This window comes from Phocoena sinus, chromosome 1, assembly GCF_008692025.1.
Source record: "Phocoena sinus isolate mPhoSin1 chromosome 1, mPhoSin1.pri, whole genome shotgun sequence".
Lineage (NCBI taxonomy): Eukaryota > Metazoa > Chordata > Mammalia > Artiodactyla > Phocoenidae > Phocoena > Phocoena sinus.
Window position 1 is genome coordinate 151,201,314 of NC_045763.1, and position 21,773 is coordinate 151,223,086.

At 53.0% G+C, this 21,773-nt stretch overlaps 1 protein-coding gene across 2 annotated transcripts in view; it reads right to left on the bottom strand.

Annotated features, from left to right (window-relative positions):
• Positions 1-12,602, bottom strand: part of RASSF5 (Ras association domain family member 5) — a 71,682-nt gene extending 59,080 nt beyond the window's left edge. For both annotated transcript variants that reach the window (XM_032624205.1, XM_032624195.1), the window contains exon 1: positions 12,140-12,602. In XM_032624205.1, coding sequence (XP_032480096.1) covers positions 12,140-12,602 — 463 coding nt within the window. The remainder of the gene's footprint in view (positions 1-12,139) is intronic.
• Between the last annotated feature and the right edge of the window lie 9,171 nt (positions 12,603-21,773).

The following is a 21,773-nucleotide window of genomic DNA, read 5'->3' on the forward strand; positions in this document are numbered from 1 at the left end:
ATCTGTAACTCCTTGGGCTGAAGAGCAAAGGGGCAAAGGAAATGCTCTGTTGAATAATTCTTCAGGAGGGAGGATGGACATGAAGACACGAGTGAACATTAAATCGAGGAACTCAGTCTCCAGCTGTCCTCTGCGTGAGGGTCACAGTATGTATCGGGCTATTGATGAGGATAAAGTATTCAGGCTGGCTAAACAGTATTTGTCTCCAAATGGGGATTAGATCTAGTGGAAGTGAAATTCCCACCTTTCAAGATGTAAAACTGCAATCAAGAAAATTACATTTTCCACAGTTAAGATCACATTGCCTTTCAAACGCTGCTTTCACAAACTTAACCCAGAGATGACTTTTTAGTTTAGTTCCATCCCTAAGACTCAGTGTTGGGACCCACCCAAATGTCCACCTGTCCCCAAATGTGTGTGAGAACAGCATGGAGACAAATGGGGCCAGGAACCCAAGGAAAGCTGATGTGCTCCAAAGATCCAGCCATCAGAGAGAAGCAGCTAGAGGCCAGTAAGATGAGTAGAACCTGGCAGTGAGGGGTTCCAGTTCTGACTGTGCAGCTCTAAGCCTTAGCCAGGGGCCTGACTTCTTTGGGCCATCTCATTTGTGAAACAGAATAACCCTTTTCCCACCCCTAACATACAGAGATCTGGAGGGAATAAATGATATTTAAAACAAATAAAAAACCCAAACAAACACAAATCCCTTGTATCTTTAGCAGAAGAGCACTGCAGAAATATAAGATGCTGTAGCTAGTCTGATCCAGCAGGAAGAATGCTAGGCTGGAAGGCAGGTGCCCGAGACCCTGGTCCTGGAGCTGCCACCAACTTTTGTTGGCCTCAGCCTCCTTCGTTTGAAAAAAGGAGTAAGTGACCTCAGATTCTATGAAAATTGAATTGCTACAGTCTCTCCTCCCCACCTTTCACTCAGCCCACACTGTCCCGTTATCCTTCCCCAGCAAGGGCTGTTCTCACCCTAATCAGTGCTCCGGGAAGGAGGCTGCAGCCCAGTCACTGCCTGAGGCTGGAGTTCCTGTCCAGCTGTGTTCTGCCTGCAGCCTCTGTAGCCCCACACAGTCTGCTTGTGTGCCCCCCATAGGCACCTCCACTAACCATGCAGGTGAGATGCCTTTGCCTAGGAAACGTCACTGCTCAGGGGTCCTCGGAAGGCTGGCTCAGCAGCTTCGCAAGGTGTGATGCCCCTGGGAGCTACAGGATGGGCAGCATGGAAAAGAGTGGCCACCCAAGATGCCCATCTATATTCTGCCTGCTCAGGGACCAGATTAGGATGACTGATTGGCCCTAATTCTCAGTCAGGGAAAGGCTGTTAAAGCCCACGGCCAACACAGGCTTCTGAAGTTCCACCTAAACCTGGCAGGGTGGCAGCACCTGAGCTTTGGGCCTGGGGAGTCAGGGGGGCCAAGGAGTGGTGCTGAGCGCAGCATTAAGTACCGGGCTGCCAGGGGGCTCCTGCACTGCCTTGTCCATGGGACAGGCCACTAGGTAGGCCTGGCCTCCGAATCCAAGCCCCCCCTGAGCACCCCCACCTGGAATGACTTAGACCTACCTCGAGGAAGCCGGGCCTTGGGATGGAACCTCTGGAGGGCCTGGAGCTTTACTGATCCCAAATGACTCTTAGGGAGCCTGCGGAAGAGGCGCTGGAGCCGTGAGGTGACCGTTCCGAAGCAGGTGGAGGCCGCCTCTTCAGCCCGGCCCTCGGTCATCCCGCTGGGCTACGGGATATCAATAGCTTCTCTCCAGGCCTGGCATCAGGGACAGAGTGATGAAGGGGGGAGTCACTGGCCCGGGGAGGACTCCGGGCCTCGTGTGAGCCAGGCTTTGCTCAAATCAGCCCAGCCTCCCTGTTCCTCCGAAGTAAGTCACGGGCACTGGGGACCCCGGGCCGGCACCAGCCAGCCTGCCCGATGCCTTCTCTTCCCAGCTGAGGTCCTATCCCCTCCACCTCCCCCCAGCGGAAAACTTTCTATTCCTGGGGCTTTTAGCTTGATAAGATAAACATGCCCCCACCAAACAGGCTGCAGAAAGAGCCTGCCCTGGGCCTCACTTCTCAGGAGCGCCTGTGAGTCTGAAAATCAATGTCTCCAAAGTTTCAACAGACGACAGAAGTGATCCGTTACCTCACGCTGGTGCCTGGCCCATGAACTCCTTAATGGATTTCTTTGGGGATGTCGGATTAATAACGCTTTACCAGCTGTACAGGCTCCCAAGGGACAACCGCACTAATTCACATCCTCCTATGCTAAGCCCAGGACGGGGGAAGGGCTTTCAGCTGCCCAGGCCCATAGGAAGCGGTGCTGCCTTAAGAGGGTCAGACCACTTATCTGAGAGCAGATACCTGCGCAGAAAAGAGGCAACAGGAGTAGGAATAAGAAAGAGAAGAGAAGAAAAGAATAGAGTCTCTCATGAAGAGGACAGAAAGGTTGTTCTCTTGCCCTAACATGGGGCTCACAGGGTGTCCCCTAAACAGTGACTCCCAGAAGCAACCAAGTCCTGGTGGGGAAGTTCCCAGAGGCCCTGTCACCCAGGCCAAGACGGGCGATTGGCACTGGACAGGCAGCAAAGCCTTCCAGGAAAACCGCTGAAGAGGGTAGCCTGCTCCCACGCTGCCCAGAGACTCCAAAAGTCACACGCCAACCACCACTGGGGGCCAGCTTCAGATGAAGCCGGGGCGCTGTCCTTTAGAGGAAAGGCACCACAGAGGGCCGATGAAGCTGCATTTACACCTCTGGGGGCTGGTCACCTAGTGCTGGGTCCAGAAGGTGAACACTCATGAGTTCAGATGTGAGCCCTGTTGGCCCTCGTGCAGCTGCCAACCTGCTTCCACCATTTTGTGCTGTGGTTCTTCCCCAGGCCACAGAGAATGTTGAACGGCATCCTATCCCAGAGGCCAGGCCCTCAGGCCACTGAGAGAAGAAAACGGTAGAGCAAACCCAAGCTGCACCTGACCTTCCAAATAGGCTCCCCTATCACCTGCCCCCTCACAGGATCTCTGGCCAGGAGGCCCCAGCTAGATCACCCCTCCCTGCTGAGGCCCTCAGTCCTTGGTGCAGGAACAATAAAGCACACTGTTTACAAGTCATCTATTTAATAGAGAGATGCCCCCAAATGCCGCCTTCCTCGGGCTGGGACACTGGGTCTTTCTCCCTAATGCTTCCTTGGTGCGGCGGGGCGGTGGGGGGGACTGGGCTGCCAGTGGTCTGTTTTGTGATCATCTAGCTTACCCAGGAGCTCTGCCTAGACGAGGCTCGTGAGTCCAGGTCCTGAGATGACACCGGGGCCGCCACGTGAAGCTGGGAGCCCAGATTCCTGGCCCCAATGGGACATGAGATCTTCACGAGGGCCCAGGTACTCCCACCTGCTTGAGCACAGGCAAGGGTGGCTTTCCCACTCCCATGCTCACAGAGGAGGACACGCACATGCTGGGAAACTTTAAATCATGAGTCATGTGTCACGGGGGAAAATCCCTTCTGAATGCCCCACTTGGGCTGGAGGATATACTGATCTCACTTCTCCTTTTCCTCATCAGAGATGATTTTGTGGACAGGTTAAGCCATTGGGGAAGCCAGCAGGAAAGAACTGGCTGAGAATCCAGATGGGGCTTTGGGAGGTTCTAGAATCTTCACTCCTGACTTTTAGAAAACCTGGATAGAATTTCTGCTGTACGGATATTTCAGGAGGAACACAGTGACCTCCTGGTGCCCCAACATCTAAGCACTGACCCTCTGACCTCCAGCCAGGGCGAACCTAACTCAAAGAAACAGGCTTCACCATCTTAAGTGCTGGGGTTACAACATATTCTCACCTTGAAACTCTATTCATATAAAGGTCCTCCCAGATTGCTTTTTAAAACACTCATCACTAGAATAGACATTTATAGAGAGTACGCTCAACCCCTTTTTCTAAAAACTCTCAAGTTACAGCTGGACTCTTTTGTTCCATTTGAATAGTAAGGCATCTCTGAGGTTTATTTTTGGATTTTTAATACTTTCCTCAGTTGCAGAAAGGACATAATTGTTTCAACAGAAACCACAAAACCTTCAGCTTCTATTCAACTTGAATGGAAAAAACAGCTTCCTCCAAGTCAGCAAGAAAAGTGACGATACCCAAATGTGAGCCTGACCTGGAGGCACACAGAGTTGGGGTGGGAGTGGGGGGCTCTCCCCAGATTTGCTGCCCCTCGCTCAGCCACAACACTGCCTGGGACAGGGCGGAGGGCCATCGTGTAAACCTCAGTTTATTTTCCAGGCCCGATCCAACTCTTCTGCCCCGTAGCTGTCCCCTTTGAGACACAACCTAATTTTTCTTTGGTTCATGATTAGTCCTATGCCATGAACCCTGGGTCCTGACAAGGAGGATCTTTTCAGTTCCAGGAAAAGGTCTTCAACCTGCATTTCCATGCCCACCTCCCCTACACACACCTAATACCAAAGGGTGGGGTGGGGAGGGGACAGACACACTTGATTCTTTTATGATTTAAGAAAAACTTCACCTCTTGTTTCAAGACCTCATGATTTATACATGCTGAAAACCTATTTAAAAACCCCACATGGAAAACAGGCTGAAGTGCGCCAGCTCTCAATTGTCCAGGACCTGACTGATCCTCTAGCTTGCACATGGCTTACCCGCCCCTTGGTTCACCCTCCTCTTTTTCTGTACCTCTTTTTATGGACATTTCAGCATTCGTTGGCAGAAGGGAAGCAGATGAATGAGGAAACTCCATTAACGTGCATATTCAATGACATTAGCTCATGGGGCAAAATGCTATGTCGGGTTCTGGTGCTGATTTTGCTAATGATCCAGGTCATCGCAGAGAAGTCACTGACTCCCTGAATGCCAGGGAGTGACTTCTCTCCTCATTTGTGAGATGGCCATGATTCACCCAGCCCTGCCTGCCTCACAAGGGCACCGCAAGGCACAGCAGAGCCAGTAGGCAAGAAAACACTTTAGATACAGCCAAGTCATCTCTGAGATAAAAGTAATCTCTGTTCCCACAACTTCTTGGCCATTCTCAGTATTTCTTGTTCCACATGAATATCTCCATCCTTGCAGGCTCACAGAACACCAATCTGTATCTTCAGCAAACACGACAATTCTTTCCCAGATCCAGCATCCGGTAGAAACAAACCATAAAAGGATAAAAAACAAAATGGGCGAGAAACATCGCTCTTCTTTCAAGGCTGACTTTTCTGAACCTGTGGTCTGATTTCGGAAAGGTTCACGTAAGCCACATTTTCACGTTCTAGCAGCGCTAGCCAACAGCCACTGTAGACATCTGGGTGAGATCTGCTCTGCCCTGGAAGTGTTTGTTCAAGAAACAGGGATGGGGCTTCCCTGGTGGCGCAGTGGTTGAGAGTCCACCTGCTGATGCAGGGGACATGGGTTCGTGCCCCGGTCCGGGAAGATCCCACATGCCGCGGAGCGGCTGGGCCCGTGAGCCGTGGCCGCTGGGCCTGCGCGTCGGGAGCCTGTGCTCCGCAACGGGAGAGGCCACAACAGTGATAGGCCCGCGTACCGCAAAAGAAAGAAAGAAAGAAAGAAAGAAACAGGGATGGGGAGCAGAAGGTGGTGTGCAGGCCCTCCACTGAAGGGTAAACATGACCCAGTCTCACTGTGGTCACAGGTGAGGGACATACCGGTCACCTGCCTGCCCACCCAGTGATACACAGGAACTGACTGAACTTTCCAACACCACCCTTCTTCCCAAGCCGCAGCACAATGTCCGCTTGTGCTTTCCCCCTGATGCCCTCAATGAGGCTAGGGCAATAGGGGTGGGTAGGAATATCCTGAAGAAAATCTGGGATGCACTACAGCAACCAGGGGTCACAGACCCCTCAGCTAGCACAGAGTACTCTCCACCAGCAGGCTGGGCACAGGGCAACTGTGCCAGGACAGACCCCTGCTGCTTTTTCTCCTTCCTCTCCAAAAAGGCAAAAGAGAACCAAATGTCACAGCTTTTCTTATGGGTGCATCTCTCAAGAATGTTCTCCATGCCAGGAACCACGGGCGGGCTAGAACAGGCCCTGCATGAACTTGTTGGCCACTTTGGCCAACACCACCACACCATGGAGAGTTCTCGGGGTCCATCAGGCCCTGCCCATGTCTCCTCGGCATGGTGTTGGGGTACCTCAAAGGACACCCAAATATCACCCCCTAGGTCTGAGTCAAGACAGTCTTGACCTTGGAGTGGCTCTCCCTCTGACTCCTCCCTGGTACCGATGTTATTCCACTTCAACCCGGGAACCGAGCCTGCTGCCCTGCCTGACGTCATCACCTCGGCCTCCTTGCTCATTCCCCAAAGCCTAAAAGCTGGCTCTGCTCTCCTCCTAGCCTCGAGATCCAGCCCTGAAGATGTAGAGAAACTTGCCAAGACTCTTGGAAAAAAACCGAAAGTGACTAAATGCAGAGCTCTCTCTCCCGTCAGGGCTGGCCTTCCCAGGGTCGGCAGCCTCCCACCACTTCCCGACCCAGCCAGGGGAGAGCCGAACAGAGCCTGCGGGAGGAGTGGGTGGCAGGGTGGGACGAGGCCCTCTGGAGGGTCAGAAAGCATCCTGCCACGGGCACCGGCAGATCTGCAAGCCCATGGTGGGTGAGAGGACTACACGAGCTGGTGCTGCTGGAAGCCGGGATGGAGGGAGGCGGAATGTTCTGTCTGCATGCTTTGCACACCCACAAATACTCACCTGCCAAAGAAGTCTCACCTTGTCATCAGAGGAATGCAAACAGGAAGGGCCCCTGGTCAGGCCAGAGATGTGCTTCCAGCTTCCTCATCAGCCTTCATAGCACCCCAGCAGGCAGGGCAAAGGCGGCACGCAGCTCCCTCCACGGGGAGACTGAGGGGGGAGGGGTGGGTGTCGGGAGCTAGCGAGAGCCCCGTGGGAGAGCACCTGGGAAGCAAGACCCAGGACGCTCCCACGGCCGGCCCAGCGGGGGGCGGCCCCTGTCCCAGAGATGCTGGGCACGGACCAAAGGAGGGAAATGGCTTGACAGCCCGAGACAGTCAGAGGCCATCTTCAAGGCCAGTCGGGTTTGCCCAACATGAGGGTCTAACCTTCCCCTGCCCCTTGGCCAGATGGACGGGCGACTCCTCTCCACGTGAGACCTCGGCAGAAGCCTCCCTGCATCCTGACCTCATGAATCTGTTCTGAGGATGAGCGTGGCAGCAGTATGCAAACCCTTTGTGCTCCTCAGAGAAAAGGCACCGTGGACCTGTGAAGAATTCTTGCCGTGCTCACTCTCTAGGCTGGGTCTGCCCTGAGCCTCAGCCGCTCTCCTGAGCCTTTGGCCCCTGTCACCACGCAGAAGCCGGCTTCCTGAGGCAGGAGGGTCACCTCACCAGCTAGGAAGGGCTCTTCAGCTGGGGGCTCTCTTTTCCCTGTCACTCAGGGCCTACCTGCCAGGCTTGGCACCGGCTGAATTCACCGGTAAACCTGGGGAAAAGAGAGAGGGTACCGGCTCAAATCCGCAGTGCTGAGGGGAGATGTCAATTTACTTCCACCTAATGACTCCGCAGGATCAGCAGGAGAGCACGCACGTTCATTACCAAGTCTAATTAGGCGGGCAGACAAGTGGCATTAATCATTTTTGACTGTACCTGGGATTCGAGCCCCTCTTACTCGAATAAGTAATTTTCTGAATAATCAGAAAATTTCATGCTCTGATGAATAGGGGGGAAAAAATTAAACCCACATTTAATCCTTTCACTTTCATCTTTTGAAAATACAGGAAGCAGGGAGGAGAGGAAACAGAGTAACAGCTTGGGGAGCTCAAACGGCCTCTGTCAAAGCATTCCAGGTCCTTTCTCTGTCCTCCCTTGTCCCCCGGCAACCCACTCCACTAGGACGTTCCCCAAGAAGAAAACCCCAATCAGAGCCAGGGGCAGGGGAGGGATTGGGGATTCCACTGTCTCTTAACAAGAAAACAACCATTTCAGGGCTTAATTTTCCTAACCTCCAAAGCCAAACATGGTCCTGAATTAATGAAAATACTTCAAGTCATATACTTCAGTGCTACCTAGTATCCTGGACAAATAAAACACTTTCCAAGTGCCCAAGGTTCCTGGGTCTGCCGCAGGGACACTCAATGTCCATGTCCCCATAGCCTCTCCTACAAAGAACCCATGACAGGGGGTGGGTTTGTAGGAGCCTGTGGCTGTCACATTAGTGGGTCCAGTCTGTGCAGAGAGGTGGGTTAAGCTCAACCACTGATGCAGCGACGAGACAGAGCTACAACGTCTGGACAAGGGGGTCTGTGAGATACCAGCCTCGCTCACCAAGAAGGCCCCTGTCCCCATCCCTGTGGGCTCCATGGCAAACACCTCATACTCACACCATAATTCAAGTCTATCACAGGAGGGGAAGGTCAGGATGATGAGCCCCAGGGTCCCCCTTCCACCCTATAATCCCAATCACGTAACACTTCACAGCTCTGAATGGCACCCTCTCGAAAGAGGACCGGCTCCACTAGCAACGTGCAAGGCATGTCTAAACATCCCTCCCTGAATGTTGAGTTGGACTTAGCTTTCCCCATTTTCCAGAGCATTCCTTGATCCAGGATGGCTAACATACCCACCAAACTGTGATGAAAGGTAAAAGGTCAACTCCATGTGCCTTCTATAGAAGAAAGGGTCCACAACCTGTAAGGGACATTCCCTGAGAACAAAGCCATAGGGCAGCCTGTGAGAGTTTTAAGGGTTGTTTGTTATTGACCATCCCTCCTGGAAGGCTGGAAATGGGCTCTCCCTGCTGCAACTGCCCCCACCCCAAGACACACACACACCACACACACACGAATTCATACAATCTACCTCTCTCTCCCCCTCCCAATCCCCACTGGATTTCCTTCTCTATCTAACAAACATGACTTCTTTAATCCTGGAAATGAATATTAACTTTGAACTTTTCCTGTTGGCAAATCCAGCATTAACCAGAGCTCAGTTACAGACCTTGAAGTAGGGGTAAGCTTAAGTTAGAGGGATTTTCACTAAAAAGGCAGGCAGACAGTGGGAAGACAGTTTTCTAAAAGCTTCCCTTATTTAAAGCCCATTTTGCCAACACGGCCCCCACCCAGTGTCAGCCTCCTGCTCAGACAGATGTCACGTATATACCCACGGCTCTTCTGCTTGTTTCCAAGAGCAGGGAGATTTAATGGTAACAACAGGCAACCACCCTCATCAACCACGACTTACTGAGACTGCGCTGTGCTGGGGCCAAGTGGTACAAAGACAAGGCGCCTGGGTCTTCGTGACCTCTAAGCCATGGGTAATGCTTGTCAGCCTCAGCAGGCAGGAGTGGCAATGCTAGAGGACGATTAGCGTCCACACTGCCTGGGATGCTCAAGGCACCTTCTTTCCCACTCAGCTCAGCAACCAAGCAGAGGTGGAAAACTGTACTCACTGCGTGGAAAGGTGAACCTAAGAAGCGTCAGGAGCCCAAATTGTTACAGCTGCTTGAGGAGAGGGGATAATACCACTCATATTGCATTAAACATTTATACTGCCTTCTGCCAGGCACTGTTCTAAGACCTTTCCATACATTAATTCATTTAATTCTCACATTAACACGATCGTGAAGGTAATGTTATCATCCCCATTATTATTTTTTTTTGTTGAGGGGGGAGCGAGGCTAGGCTTGTGGGATCTTAGTTCCCCAAACAGGGATCGAACCCATTTCCCCTGCAGTGGAAGCACGGAGTCCTAACCACTGGCCCGCCAGGGAATTCCCAATCATCCCCATTTTCTAAAACAAGGAAGCAGAACACAGAGGTGCCCAGGGTCACACAGAGACCAAGAGGCAGAGTCAGGATTCAAACCTAGGTCTCTGGGTCCAGGCCGTTCGCTTAGGCACTGCAGAGTATTGCCTTTCAAAAGTCATGGTTTTGACCCTTGCTTTTAGAAACAAAGATGAAACAAACCAACCCCACCATGGAATTAGAACTTCAACAGAAAGAAAGATGATTGGTGAGCTTGGCGGGCTGTGTCTCTACCTGCCAGCCATCAGAACATTTCTCAACTGTTCCCATCCAGCCACAGGTCCACAGTTAAATATTAATAACAACAAACAGAGGCTCCTCTCTATAGCCCCTTGATTCCAACTCTGCTCCCTCTCTGGTGTTCAGACATCCCTGGCTGGTATTAACCCACCTGGCTGGGGACCACCAAGTCACACACAAAGTCAGAGGACATGCCCGTGCATCTGGTGCTTCCTGCCACCAGAAACTATCTAATGTGAAGTGGGCATAAATTCATTTAATTATGGAGAATCAGGCATATTCACATACAAACACACACATGGACACCATTATCCACAACACCCCCCAAATCATAAAACTATAGGCCAAATAGTCCCCCAATATCTTTTTCGCTCTTGCTTGTAAAGTTGTTTTTTTTTTTTTTTTTTCCCTCGTGGCCCGTCATGCGGGATCTTAGTTCCCCAACCAGGAATCAAACCCGTTCCCCCTGCAGTGGAAGCTCGGAGTCCTGACCACTGGACGGCCAGGGAATTCCCCCAATGTCTTCATACAAACTAGAATTCCAATGAAGCGGCTCTCCCAGGATTCCGGCACATTAAAACCCATTACAACGAGGATACTGCCCCTCGCTGTGTTGACAGGGTTGGTGGATGCAGTAAAGCACCCCAGGACCCTTGAGAGGGCAAAAGCTGCCAACACATCTGTGGGAAAGTTGCATTTGATTCTACTGAAGGTCGGGGACATTTGCCAAGTGACAGCAGCCCTTCCACCCACGTCACACACCTCTATATCTTTTGCCCTTTCCTTTTTAATTAGCACCTGAACTGAGTTCTGGTGGTGGAGGGAGCAGTAACCACTTTCCCCTCCCATCGTCCTCTTCCACTTGACCCTGGCTTAGAGTCTGAGCTCTCCTTCCCTGAAGCCAGCTGCAGTGGGAGGCACACTGCACAGCCTTGGCCACAGAGAGAGGCAAGGTCGGGTTTTCCTGACGCGGATGTAGTTGCTGCTGTACAATGCTGGAGCTGGGTGGTAGCGGTGGGGCTGCTGTCATGCGGGAAGAGGCTTTGCTGAAAGATGCAAGCCACAAGCCATTTCCAGGGATGCTTTCTAGAGGTTGTACCATTGTCTGTGCTTTGTGCTCCAGATATTTAAACTATCTGTATAAACACATGGGTATGGATATCCTCTGCCAAACATGGTAACAGCAAATGTGGGGTGGGGTGGGGGGTAGGAAGAGGACATCTCTTAAAGAAATACACACACCTAACTGTCGGAAGAGAAAAATAATAAACCCTCAAGAATACTGCAAATTTGCTCAGAAAATCTATACACTGGATGCCCAGTGTTTTAGTCAGGCTTTGAGAAGAGTATGGCTGAGGAGGAGGCTGGAGGGACCTGAGAACTCTGGGGAGGAAGGGACAGGGCAGGTAGTTGGGTCATTTTCCAGCAGTGACCTAGGAGGAGGAGGCAGGGCACAGCCAAACATCAGAGCAGAGTCCAAAGGTCTGAGGGGCCAGAGGTGGAAGGCAGGAGAGGGCACAGATCCAGAGTCACCTCAGGCTCTTTCAACCTCATAGCCTGTTTCTATCCATAGCCTAACCAGATCTCCTCCCTAACCCAACAGGTCGCCCTGGAGGAGGGGTGTACCACAGGCAGGCGTGTACCATGGGCCTGTACCACAGGCAGACGCACAAGTCATTCTGCCATTACCCTAATAAGCACGGGGCAAACGGTCATCTCAATACCAGCCCTTACAACCCACTCACAAGAACTTACAACAAAAGAAAGAAGGTGCACGGGAGACTAGGTAATGACCTTGTAGCTTCAGGTATCTACCCCAACCTACGGGTGTGTGTCTGTGTGTGTACATATGTGTCTGGGGAGGAGCGAGGCGCGCACCTGTCTGGGGAAGAGGTATTTGTTAAAGACCTCATAAGCATACCTGCGCAGTAGGCAGTCACTAGAGGATACCGGGCAGGGGACTAAGGCGCAGAGTGTCTCCAAGACTTACCTACCTCAGTTAAAGTCGAGGTCTCCCCTGGAGCCAGAGAGGGCAGTGCCCCCTCTCTGCCTGCCTCAGCCCCCTCGCAGTTGCTCGCCCATGGACTGCGGTCTTCCCCTGCGCCCCTCCCTACCCTGCCCTCACACTCACTAGCGCAGCGCAGCGCCTGACGCAGCACCTCTCGTCCGCACAGGTCACACCAGCCCCAGCCACTCCGCAGCTCCAGTTCCGCGAAGCAGTGCCCCTCGCCTCGCTCCGCCGGGACGCGGGGATCCTGCGGCTGCTCGAAGATGCTCCGCACGTCTCGGGGCCGGGGCGCTCCAGGCCGCCGCCGCAGTCTCTGCTGCAGACCAGGCCGGAGCGGGCGAGCGGGTCGGGAAGCCCGGGGCTGTGGCTCCAAGTCCCCCCGGGCAGCCCTTCTGGCACCGCGTCCCTCGTGCGCCCCGGGCGCAGTGGAGAGAGGCGCGGGGGCGCAGCGGCGCGAGGACCGGCCCGGGGACGGCGGCGGCGGCGGCGGCTTGGGGTCGCTCAGGCTCTGTAGATAGCGCGGCGGTTCTGGGTCCAAGAGTAGCCGGTACGGGCGCTGCCCGATGGCCGGGGACGCCATGGCCATGCCGGACTAGCGGCGGCGGCGCCGGCAGCTCTCGGCGTCGGCGCTGCTCCCGAGTCCGCCTCGAGAGAAGGGAGGCCCCAGCCCAGCGCGCCTTTAAAGGGACCGCAGCCTGCAGGGCGGGGCGGGGGCGGGGAGACTTCGGAGAGGCAGGAAGGAAGACCCGAAGGAACAACCGACCCGACCAAGTGGCCGGGGTGGCGGCGGGGGGCTCCTGAGCAAGTGTGGATTTAGGGGCGTCTTCAGGAAGCTGGGACAGCTGAAGGATTGCGTATGGGAAAGGCTCTATACAGGACAACTCAGCAGAGGCATTCTGTTGGGGGTCGCCTGCCTTCAGCCCTGCCTCCTTCCCTCTCTCATCATTTCCCCCAACGCCAGATCCCCCGCAACCCGCACCCCAACACACCCAGGGGAGGGAGCGGGCCGAGGGGAAGGCTTTAGGAGCTAGCTGAGGATGGGGTCTAGAAAGATTTCCACCGGCTCAGTGTCCGCCCGCCACCCTTCCGGTTTTCTAGCCGACCGGAGGGATTTGTTCCCCTGCTGTTCCCCTCTCCGCCGTTCGCCGTCCCCTTGCGCGCAGAGCCAGGTGTGGGTAGGGGATGCCGGGCTCCGGCTCGCGGGCCCGCAGCAGCTCAGAGTCCCGTTGGCGCGGAGGGACGCGCGGCGGGGAACGCTTGCCACGCTGCTGGCGAGAAGCCGCCTCCGCGACGCGCAAGGCTGTCCCCGCGCCACTTTCACTCTGGTTGGATTTCCCCTCTCTCAGCAGCTCTGTCGGGTAGGATAGTCCTTTCCCGGAAGACTGGAGTTATAGTGGTCCTGGGTCCTAGACTGTGAGAACGCTCCAGCGCGCCTGGGTTGGGAGAGCTTTTCTTCCTAAGTCAAACCCGCCTCTCCCCATAGCTGTTCTAGTCATTACTGTGGAAATACATCCACCATCACCACCCCCGACCGCAAAAGCCTTATTTTGTATCCGGTATGGACAGCTCACCTGTGGGGCCCAAAGAGCGATCCCCATCTATCAGTTCCAGATCCAGGGTAACCTGGATATGGAAGCTTCATAACCTCCCCACTCCTCTCGAGTTTAATGCTCTGCTGTTACCGCCTTGAAAACCTTAATAATTTTTGAACAAAAGGCCAGCATTTTCTTTTAGCACTGGGTCCCACGCATTGCGTAACCCGTCCTGACCATCTCTCATAGATGGGGAAACGGGACTGCTGGATCTTTGAACCTGTGTGTGTCCCGTCAGACCCACTGTATGACCCTGGACCCGCTCTAGCTTCTACAGTGTCCTTAGCTGTAAATTGGTCTGGGAGTGGGGAGACAGGTAGATGCTTTTCCCATCCTCTCCGGTTCCACCACTCTGACTCAGTGATCACTGACTGTCCTCTCAAAACTTGGGGTTCAGTTTGGTTGATTTAGCAAGAAGTCACCAGCAAATCCACTTTGGAAATACGCAGCCTAAATTCTAGACCTGAGTTGCTCCCTCCTCTTCCCAGACCAGAGATGGGTCTCCCCCTAGTGTCTCCTAGGGGAATCTTCACTTTTGCTTTTCGATTTCCCCTTGGAGGTAATTTTTAGGTAATTCCTAAAATGTCAAGAGTCCAGTGGTCAGGGAATTCCAAACTTGCTTTGGCCCATGGCTTCTCCCTCATGGTGGTGACAATCATGGAATCCTCTGGTCCCCTGGGTCTCACCAGAGGCTGGAGCTTCTCACCTCATGAGGTGGCTTCTGGGTACTTGAGAAGAATGACCCCCAGGAGCCAATAGCACAGTGCTAAGAAGCAGAAGGAGTTGAGATGGGGGAGTGTGAGCCAGAGCCACGCCCTCTGCCCTCCCCCTCCACTTCTCCTCTCCCCTGTCTCCCTTGCTTTCTCTACATCAGTGGTTTTCGAAAGCTGCCATGCATCACAATTACCTGGAGGGCTTGTTAAATCACAGATTATTGGGCTCCACCCCCTTGAGTTTCTGAGTCAGTTTGTCTGGAGCTGAGGTTTGAGATTTTGCATTTTTTTCTTTTCCATTATGGTTTATTACAAGACGTTGAGTATAGTTCCCTGTGCTATACAATGGGACCTTGTTGTTTACCCATTCTCTATATAATAGTTTGAGATTTTCCATTTTTAACAAGTTCCCAGGCAGTGTTGATGCTGCTGGTCCCAGGACCCCACTACTTTAGATTTGGTGATAAGAGAATGGGCTTCTCTGCTCTTTGCTCCACAGAGCAGCTGAAGTTCAGTGGGACACAAGCGAGAGAAAACCCAATGGGGTGTTATTGTACAATGCTTTCTGCTGAACGTTGAAAGAGGAAAGCACAGTTCACCTTTGTGGTCTCTTTTTCCCATCTCTCCCACTTCTTCTGTGAGCGGTTTTATTGCAGAAACCTGTATCGCATCTAAATATTTGCTTGTATCCACCCTCTGTTATCCATCCATTTTCACAGGCTTGAGACTTGTTCGGAGATCACTCCCTCCAACTTTGGGAGAGCAGTGGGCTGGGTGAGGTCCAGGGTGTGGACCAAGCTTGTGCTCTGGTGACAGCTTGGTGTGGCAAGAAGAAGGGACCTGGCAAAGAGTGCATCCCTGGAAGGCCAGTTTTGAAATGCCATTTGTGAAATTGCCAACAATCTCCATCTCTGTCCTGTATCCCCCTCCCCCAAGCATGAGTTTGGGGAGCTCAGCCCAGATTCCCAGGAGAGGGAGGCTCATGGGATGAGTGTCTCCTCTGGCCCTGGGAAACTGAGGACCATCTGGAATAATCAGGCATAAACCCCTTTTTCCCAGTTGCCTGAGCTGTACAGAAAAATGCTCTGGTTTTGTTTTCCTGCTCCAGCCCTGATTTGGAGGAGTAATACGAGCTGCTGTCAGCACTGCAGAGGGGAGGAGATCGAGCAGGGCCAGAGCGCTACATTTGGCTTCTGGGTTGGGAATGGAGATAACATAACTTCATGTAACCAATCCAAAAAGTTTATCAAGTTTATCTTAAGGTTCATCTCCCTGAGCCAAGCAATTGAGGTCGGAGAGGCAGCTGCCTTTTCTGAACCCCAGCAGGAGGCTCTCTGCTTGGAACTTGCCTCTTCTGATGTCATCTTTCCCAGCCCAGTCTCCTTCTTCCCCAAAAGAGCATCCCCTCCCACAACACACCCCCCACCACCACCACCACACACACACAACCCATTCCTCCTTCATCAGGGAAGAAGTACTAAATAAACTCCAGTCTTATTGTAGGGTTAGGACCTGGGGTAATAATGTCTGATGGCTGAACTTCAAAATTGTTTGGACTGGTCTTTGGTCAAGCAGGCCACGGGGGTGAGACCACAGCGTCTGCTAAGATACCTCCACTGGGAGTTTTTTCCCCTTGTTAGCAGATCCTCTTGGCTCAGAACCATTGATTTTTTTTCTGTTTGTGACTCACTCCCAGAAGAGTGGGTGTGTTGTTTTTATTTTTGACCAAAGGGAAGGATGGTGACAGTGAGTTTGAGTGTGTGGTCAGTGTGTGAGGTCACTTCAGAGGTGGTCCCAGAGGCTGTCGGGTCCCTTATTGGGTGAGTTGTTTCAAGGCTATCCCTTCACCCCCAGGGAGCTTCCCAGTAGGAAGGAAAAGGGGAGGACAGAATGTGGCCTGACCTTCTAAAGGGGAAGTTTCTGGGTTTGTTTGGCTTTGAGGCACTTGAAGTTGCTTGAAATCCCCAAGGAATTTAGGGACCTCCCAGTGATTCTGACAGTACGACTATCTGCCTGGGATCAATGGACCTGTCAGGACAGGTTAGGTTACGCTGCAGTAATAAACAACCCTCAAGTCCCAGTGCCTGTAAGCCAGAGACTTCTTTCTCACTCACGTTACATGTCCTTTGCCTGTTGGTAGGGAGACTCTGGTCATGAGGCTCACGCAGGGACCCAGGCTGATCGAGCAGCTACCACGTTGAATGTTGCCCATCACCAAGCCAGAGGAAAACCGAGAGAGCCCGGAGGCTCCTACACCAACCAGCATGGAAAAGCTCCAGTCACTTTTGCTCGCAACTCATTGGCCAGAACTAGTTCTATAGCCCACCCTCCACAAGGGGAGCAGGAAGTGTATTCTTTCCATGTGCTCAGAATGGGGAAAGAGCCGGAAATATTTGACGAACAGCACCATTCTCTGCAGTCTTTAAGGGCACAGAGCAATCATTCGTTTAACAAGTAATTACCTAATATCCGCTATATCTCAGGTGCTGTTCTAGGCACTAAAGATGCAACAGTGAAGTAGCCATGCTCCTGAAGCTTACGTTTAGTGGGAGAGCCAGGTAATAAACACACCAACCTAAGTGTAATAGAGCCTCAGGTCACACACACTAGGATGACAAACAAAGTACAGTGAGGGATAGAAAGCAACAGGGGCTACTGTATTGGATTGGGGCGGGGTGGTGTCAGGAAGGACCTCTCTGCGGACCAGACATCTAAACACAGACCTGAGTGGAGTCAGCCCTTTGTCTATCTGAGCAAGGTGGCCCAGGACGAAGGAACAGCGGGCACAGCAGCCCCCAGACTCTCCCAAACTTTGTGAATATGAGTTTGTTCCAAATATGTATTCCCAGACCCTCCCTCCAGAGACTGATTCTGTAAGCCTGGATATTGGCCTGTATTTTCTGTGAGTTTGATGAATGTGACTCACAGACCACGCTTTGAAAACGGGACCAAGGCAGTGGGGTTGTGTGAGCCCCTTCGTAGACATTCGAAGAAAAACGCTCTTAACTCTTGTTAGCTACAGGATGACAGCTCTTTGAGCTGCTTCCTCTCCCGCCTGGGCAGCTTTGGCATATGGAGTTCAGCCCCCCCCCCCCACCAAAAGTCAGTAATACCTTCCATTGCTAGACTGTGAGCCGGGACTGTGACAAAACATTGTCGGGGAATTAAAATGTTTGCCACCTGCTATGTGTTATACGTATTTACTCTAGGAACACACATTGAGTACCTACCATGTGGCAGGTACTTTCGGCTCGAATGACCTCATCTTCACGGCAACTCTGTGAAGTGGTCAGCATTCCCGTTTTACAGACGAGAAAACTGACGCTCAGATAAGGCATGTGACTGGCCCCCAAAGGTGTCACAGTCTGGACTGCAATCTGTGATTTTGCCTTTGCACTGCCCAGCGGGTGTGGTAAAAACAGCAGTGTTTAAAATCTCTGATCTCACTTTGTAGGTGCTGTTTGAAGACAGCAAAATCTTTCCCCATTTTCCTCTCTCTATTGAAATCTTGTCCAACTTTCAAAGTGTAGTCCAAATACCAGGCCCTCCATAGAGCCTTCCCACAGTCACCCAGACCTAATTCACGGCTCTTTCTCCCGAGATCCCACAGCAAGTTGCTTGTGCCTTTGGCATCCACATCGTCCTAACAGGATTCACATTTCGTACAAATGTAGTTTGTACATTTTTGCTTCCCTCACTTAGGTCTTGTCAGTCTTTCTGATCCCACTGTGCAGGGCAAATAAGAGGTGCTCATCAAATGTTTAGTGCAATGAAAGCTGGAGGCTCCCAACCCGTACCTAATACAGAATTTATCTCTTAATATCCCTTCAAGCTATGGCTTCTGTACCCAGGGAGGGGGAGATGAAGGAATTGTCTGGTTCAGGAAGAATAGAAGGCAGTCAAAGCCCTGAGGGGGCTGGGTAGAAGTGGGGTGGTGTTGGGAGCTCCATTTAAGACTCATGAACATCCTCCAAAGTTGCTGGTCACTGCGGGGGGATTTCCTGTCTTCATGTGCTAGTGACTGGCTAAGGGTGAGGGCTGGTAGGGTACCATCTCTCCTTTCAGAGGGTTGGGTTGTGTGTCACCCAACACCAGTGCTCTTATGGGGATCATCTAGGTCCTTGACCGTGCCTGGGGACAAGAGGGCAAACCAGGGTGGGAATGTGATCAGGGACATGAGGGCTGCTGGAACGGTGTCACCATGAAGGGGGGTGGGGTGGGGCTTGTGGTCCAGTCGTTTAGTGGTGCCTCCTCCATCTGCATTTCAATTATGGAATTTCTCCATCCCCAGCTGCCAGGCATATGATAAGACTGGTTTGTGTGTGTATGTTTCTTCTTTCTGTGTTGGAAAAACTCAGATATTCCAGGCAGATTTGTCAGCAGCTTTTGCCCTCAGCCAGAGGGGAGGCTCCAAGCCACAGCCACGGACGTTCCAGCACTAAGCCATCGCTGTGGCAGGCGGCCATGGACCAGAGCAGTGACAGACCAGTGCGAGCAGAGTGGCCTGGACGACCTCCCACTAGAAGCATGTGTGAGTGCCTGCACACGATACGCCTGTCTCTCTTCTGGGCCTCTGTCTTGTTCCTCTTATCTCTGCTCCCCCTCCCCTCCCATTGTCTTTCCCTCTCCATCCCTCTATCTTTCCCTTCCTCTCCATCCTTCTCTCCTACCCTCTCTCCTTTCCTCACTCGCAGCTCTTCTCACTCCCTTCTTCCCTCTTTCTCTCTCTCTTTTTCTCTCTCGTGAAGCGTGCAGGGAAAGGATTGACTGCTTCAAGTGGCTCCTGGAATTCTGAGCTTCCAAGGAGAATAAACTGAAGCTATTTCAGGTCACACTGGCCCATTCCTTACCACCTCCCATCGGGGTTGCCTGATTATGGAGTTTTTTGTGAGATGAAGGAAAAAGAAGTCAGGAATTCCACCCTTTACAAAATCACTGAAGCAGTTTGGAAGTGAATCCCTGATGACCAGCTGTGGTGATCCTCTGGGGCTGCCCCTGCTGCAGTGAGGAGGCCCCAGAAAGCAAATGGTGGGCCCAGGAGGAGGGAGGGCACGTCGCTATCCCTTAGACTGGCTTCCCTGGCCTCAGTTGTCAGGTTGGGGGGTGGCACCTGGTCCAGTGTACCACCCACTGCCCACAGGTCTATACTGGGTATTCACATGTCCTCTGCTGGACACGGAAAACTCTGCCTCAGTATCCTTGAACTTTAGCTTGTGGAAGAATCACTGGGGAAACTCATCAATGATGCCAGTTCCTGGGCCACACCCGTACCAATTGAAATCAAGAGGTGGGTGGGGTCACAGAATCTGGATTTTGAACCAGAATGCTTGTCTGTAAAGAGGAAACTGCATAGGGACTTCCCTGGTGGCGCAGTGGTTAAGAATCCACCTGCCAATGCAGGGGACACGGGTTCGATCCCTGGACCGGGAAGATCCCACATGCCACAGAGCAACTAAGCCCATGCACCGCAACTACTGAGCCTGTGTGCCACAACTACTGAAGCCTGCGTGCTCTAGGGCCCACGTGCCACAACTACTGAACCCGTGTGCTGCAACTACTGAAGCCCACGCACCTAGAGCCCGTGCTCCTCAACAAGAGAAGCCACCACAATGAGAAGCCTGTGCACAGCAATGAAGAGTAGCCCCCGCTCACCACAACTAGAGAAAGCCCGTGTGCAGCAACGAAGACCCAACGCAGCCCCAAAATAAATAAATAAATAATTTAATTTCAAAAAAAGGAGGGGGAAGGAACTGCGTAGATGCTGAGAGAGATGCAAAAACGATCGCCCTGAGGCTCCAGGGCACGGAAAGAGGCACCAGCCCCTCCAGAGCCCCCCGGGGAGCCCGACGTGCCCCTGCTTCCTTCCAGTTGGGCCCCTTTAAACGGAGCCGGCCCGTTTTTAAGGGCATGCACACCATGAATCTGAATGCTGCGTGGACTCTTCCCAGATGTTTGTGACTGATCTGAGCCACCGACTGAGCCTTTCTGAGACAAGGGCTCCTGTTTCTCCATCCACCCTGCATGGTGGCCTCAGCCCTGGGAGGTGGGGCTGGGAGGGTGTGCAGAGAACCCACGTGGTGTTTCAGGCCCCTTGTGGAAGTACAGAATCTATCCCTACCCATAACTTTGAAAGATATCATCTCCATTTTACAAATGAGGACCTGAGGCATGGAGTTTCAATCCACCCTCCACACGGGCACCCAAGAGTTCTGTCTTTAAAATACCAGTTGGACTTCACCTAAAACCCGTTTCTGTGATTCCCCGAGGTAACGCCCAGGTTCCTTCGTGTGGCCCACAAGGAGCTTTTGGGTCTGGCCCCTCCCTCTTCCCAACGACCGCTTCCCACTTCAACCTGTTCTCCAGTGACGCACACACTTGTGGTTCTTTCCATGCCTGGGCTGGTGGTATTCCCACTGCCGGGGTGCCTTCCGTACCTTCTCTGCTAGGTAACACTGCTTACCTGCCAAGACCCCACTCTGGAGTAGCCTGCTCCCCAAGTCCTTCCCTGACCCCCTCCCAGCGCCCTGAGCACCCTCCCCTGTGAGGGTGGTGACGCAGTCCCACACCTGAGCTGTGCATTCCTATCTCTGAACGCGCCCATGATACTGAAGGGCCTTTCCCCATCGAGGTAAGCTCCTCAGCGGCAGGCATGGCACCCTAGTCACCCACGTAGTTCTAGCCCCTCGCCCGGGCCCTGGCACACTGCAGGTGCCCGGTTCACATCTGAGCAGCTGAACGGGCTCTTCATTTTAAGTGTCATGTTAGGAATCACTACAGAGAACAGAGGTTGTCAGACACGTGAGGACCTTACAAGGTTCTGGAGGAACTGGACAAGGTCATGGGCCTTGGTCCAGTTCCTTGCTCCCTACTGAGATGGCATCAGAAGCTCTGCAGAACTATTGGGGGGGCGGTGGGGTCACCCATGTCAGTGGCCCTGCAGCACAGGAACAAATTGAAGCTTTCAAGTATGTCCCCTGCTGGGCTTTGCTCGTGAGATCACAGAGCCAATCTGCACTTGGATTTCAGGGGTCCCCTAGCTCCTCTGCTGAGCTCCACCAAGCATGTGGGGTCCAGAAGCAGCCTCAGCTGCCAGGGAAAGTCCACTGTGGGACTTCCCTGCAGGGCCATCGAAGAGCCGTGAGTGTCAGCCTGAACTTAACGCAGGCGGAGCCGCCCAGAGGTGGCCCAGTGTCCAGGGCCATGGGAGCCGCAGCTGGCTCCTGAGAACCCCGAACCTGAACCCACTGGGCTTAAGTGACCCATGGGCATGAGGCCCAAATGGCACACATGAAGCCACTTAGGCCCGACGCAAGCAAACCCAGCAACCCTCCCCCGGGTCTATTAGAGGGCGCTGATCTTTCCATAGAGAAGCAGCCCTGAGGATGTCAGACTCCAGGACCCAGCCTTCCTCACCTCTGCCCTGCTGGGCCATTAGAACAGCCTCTGAGGATG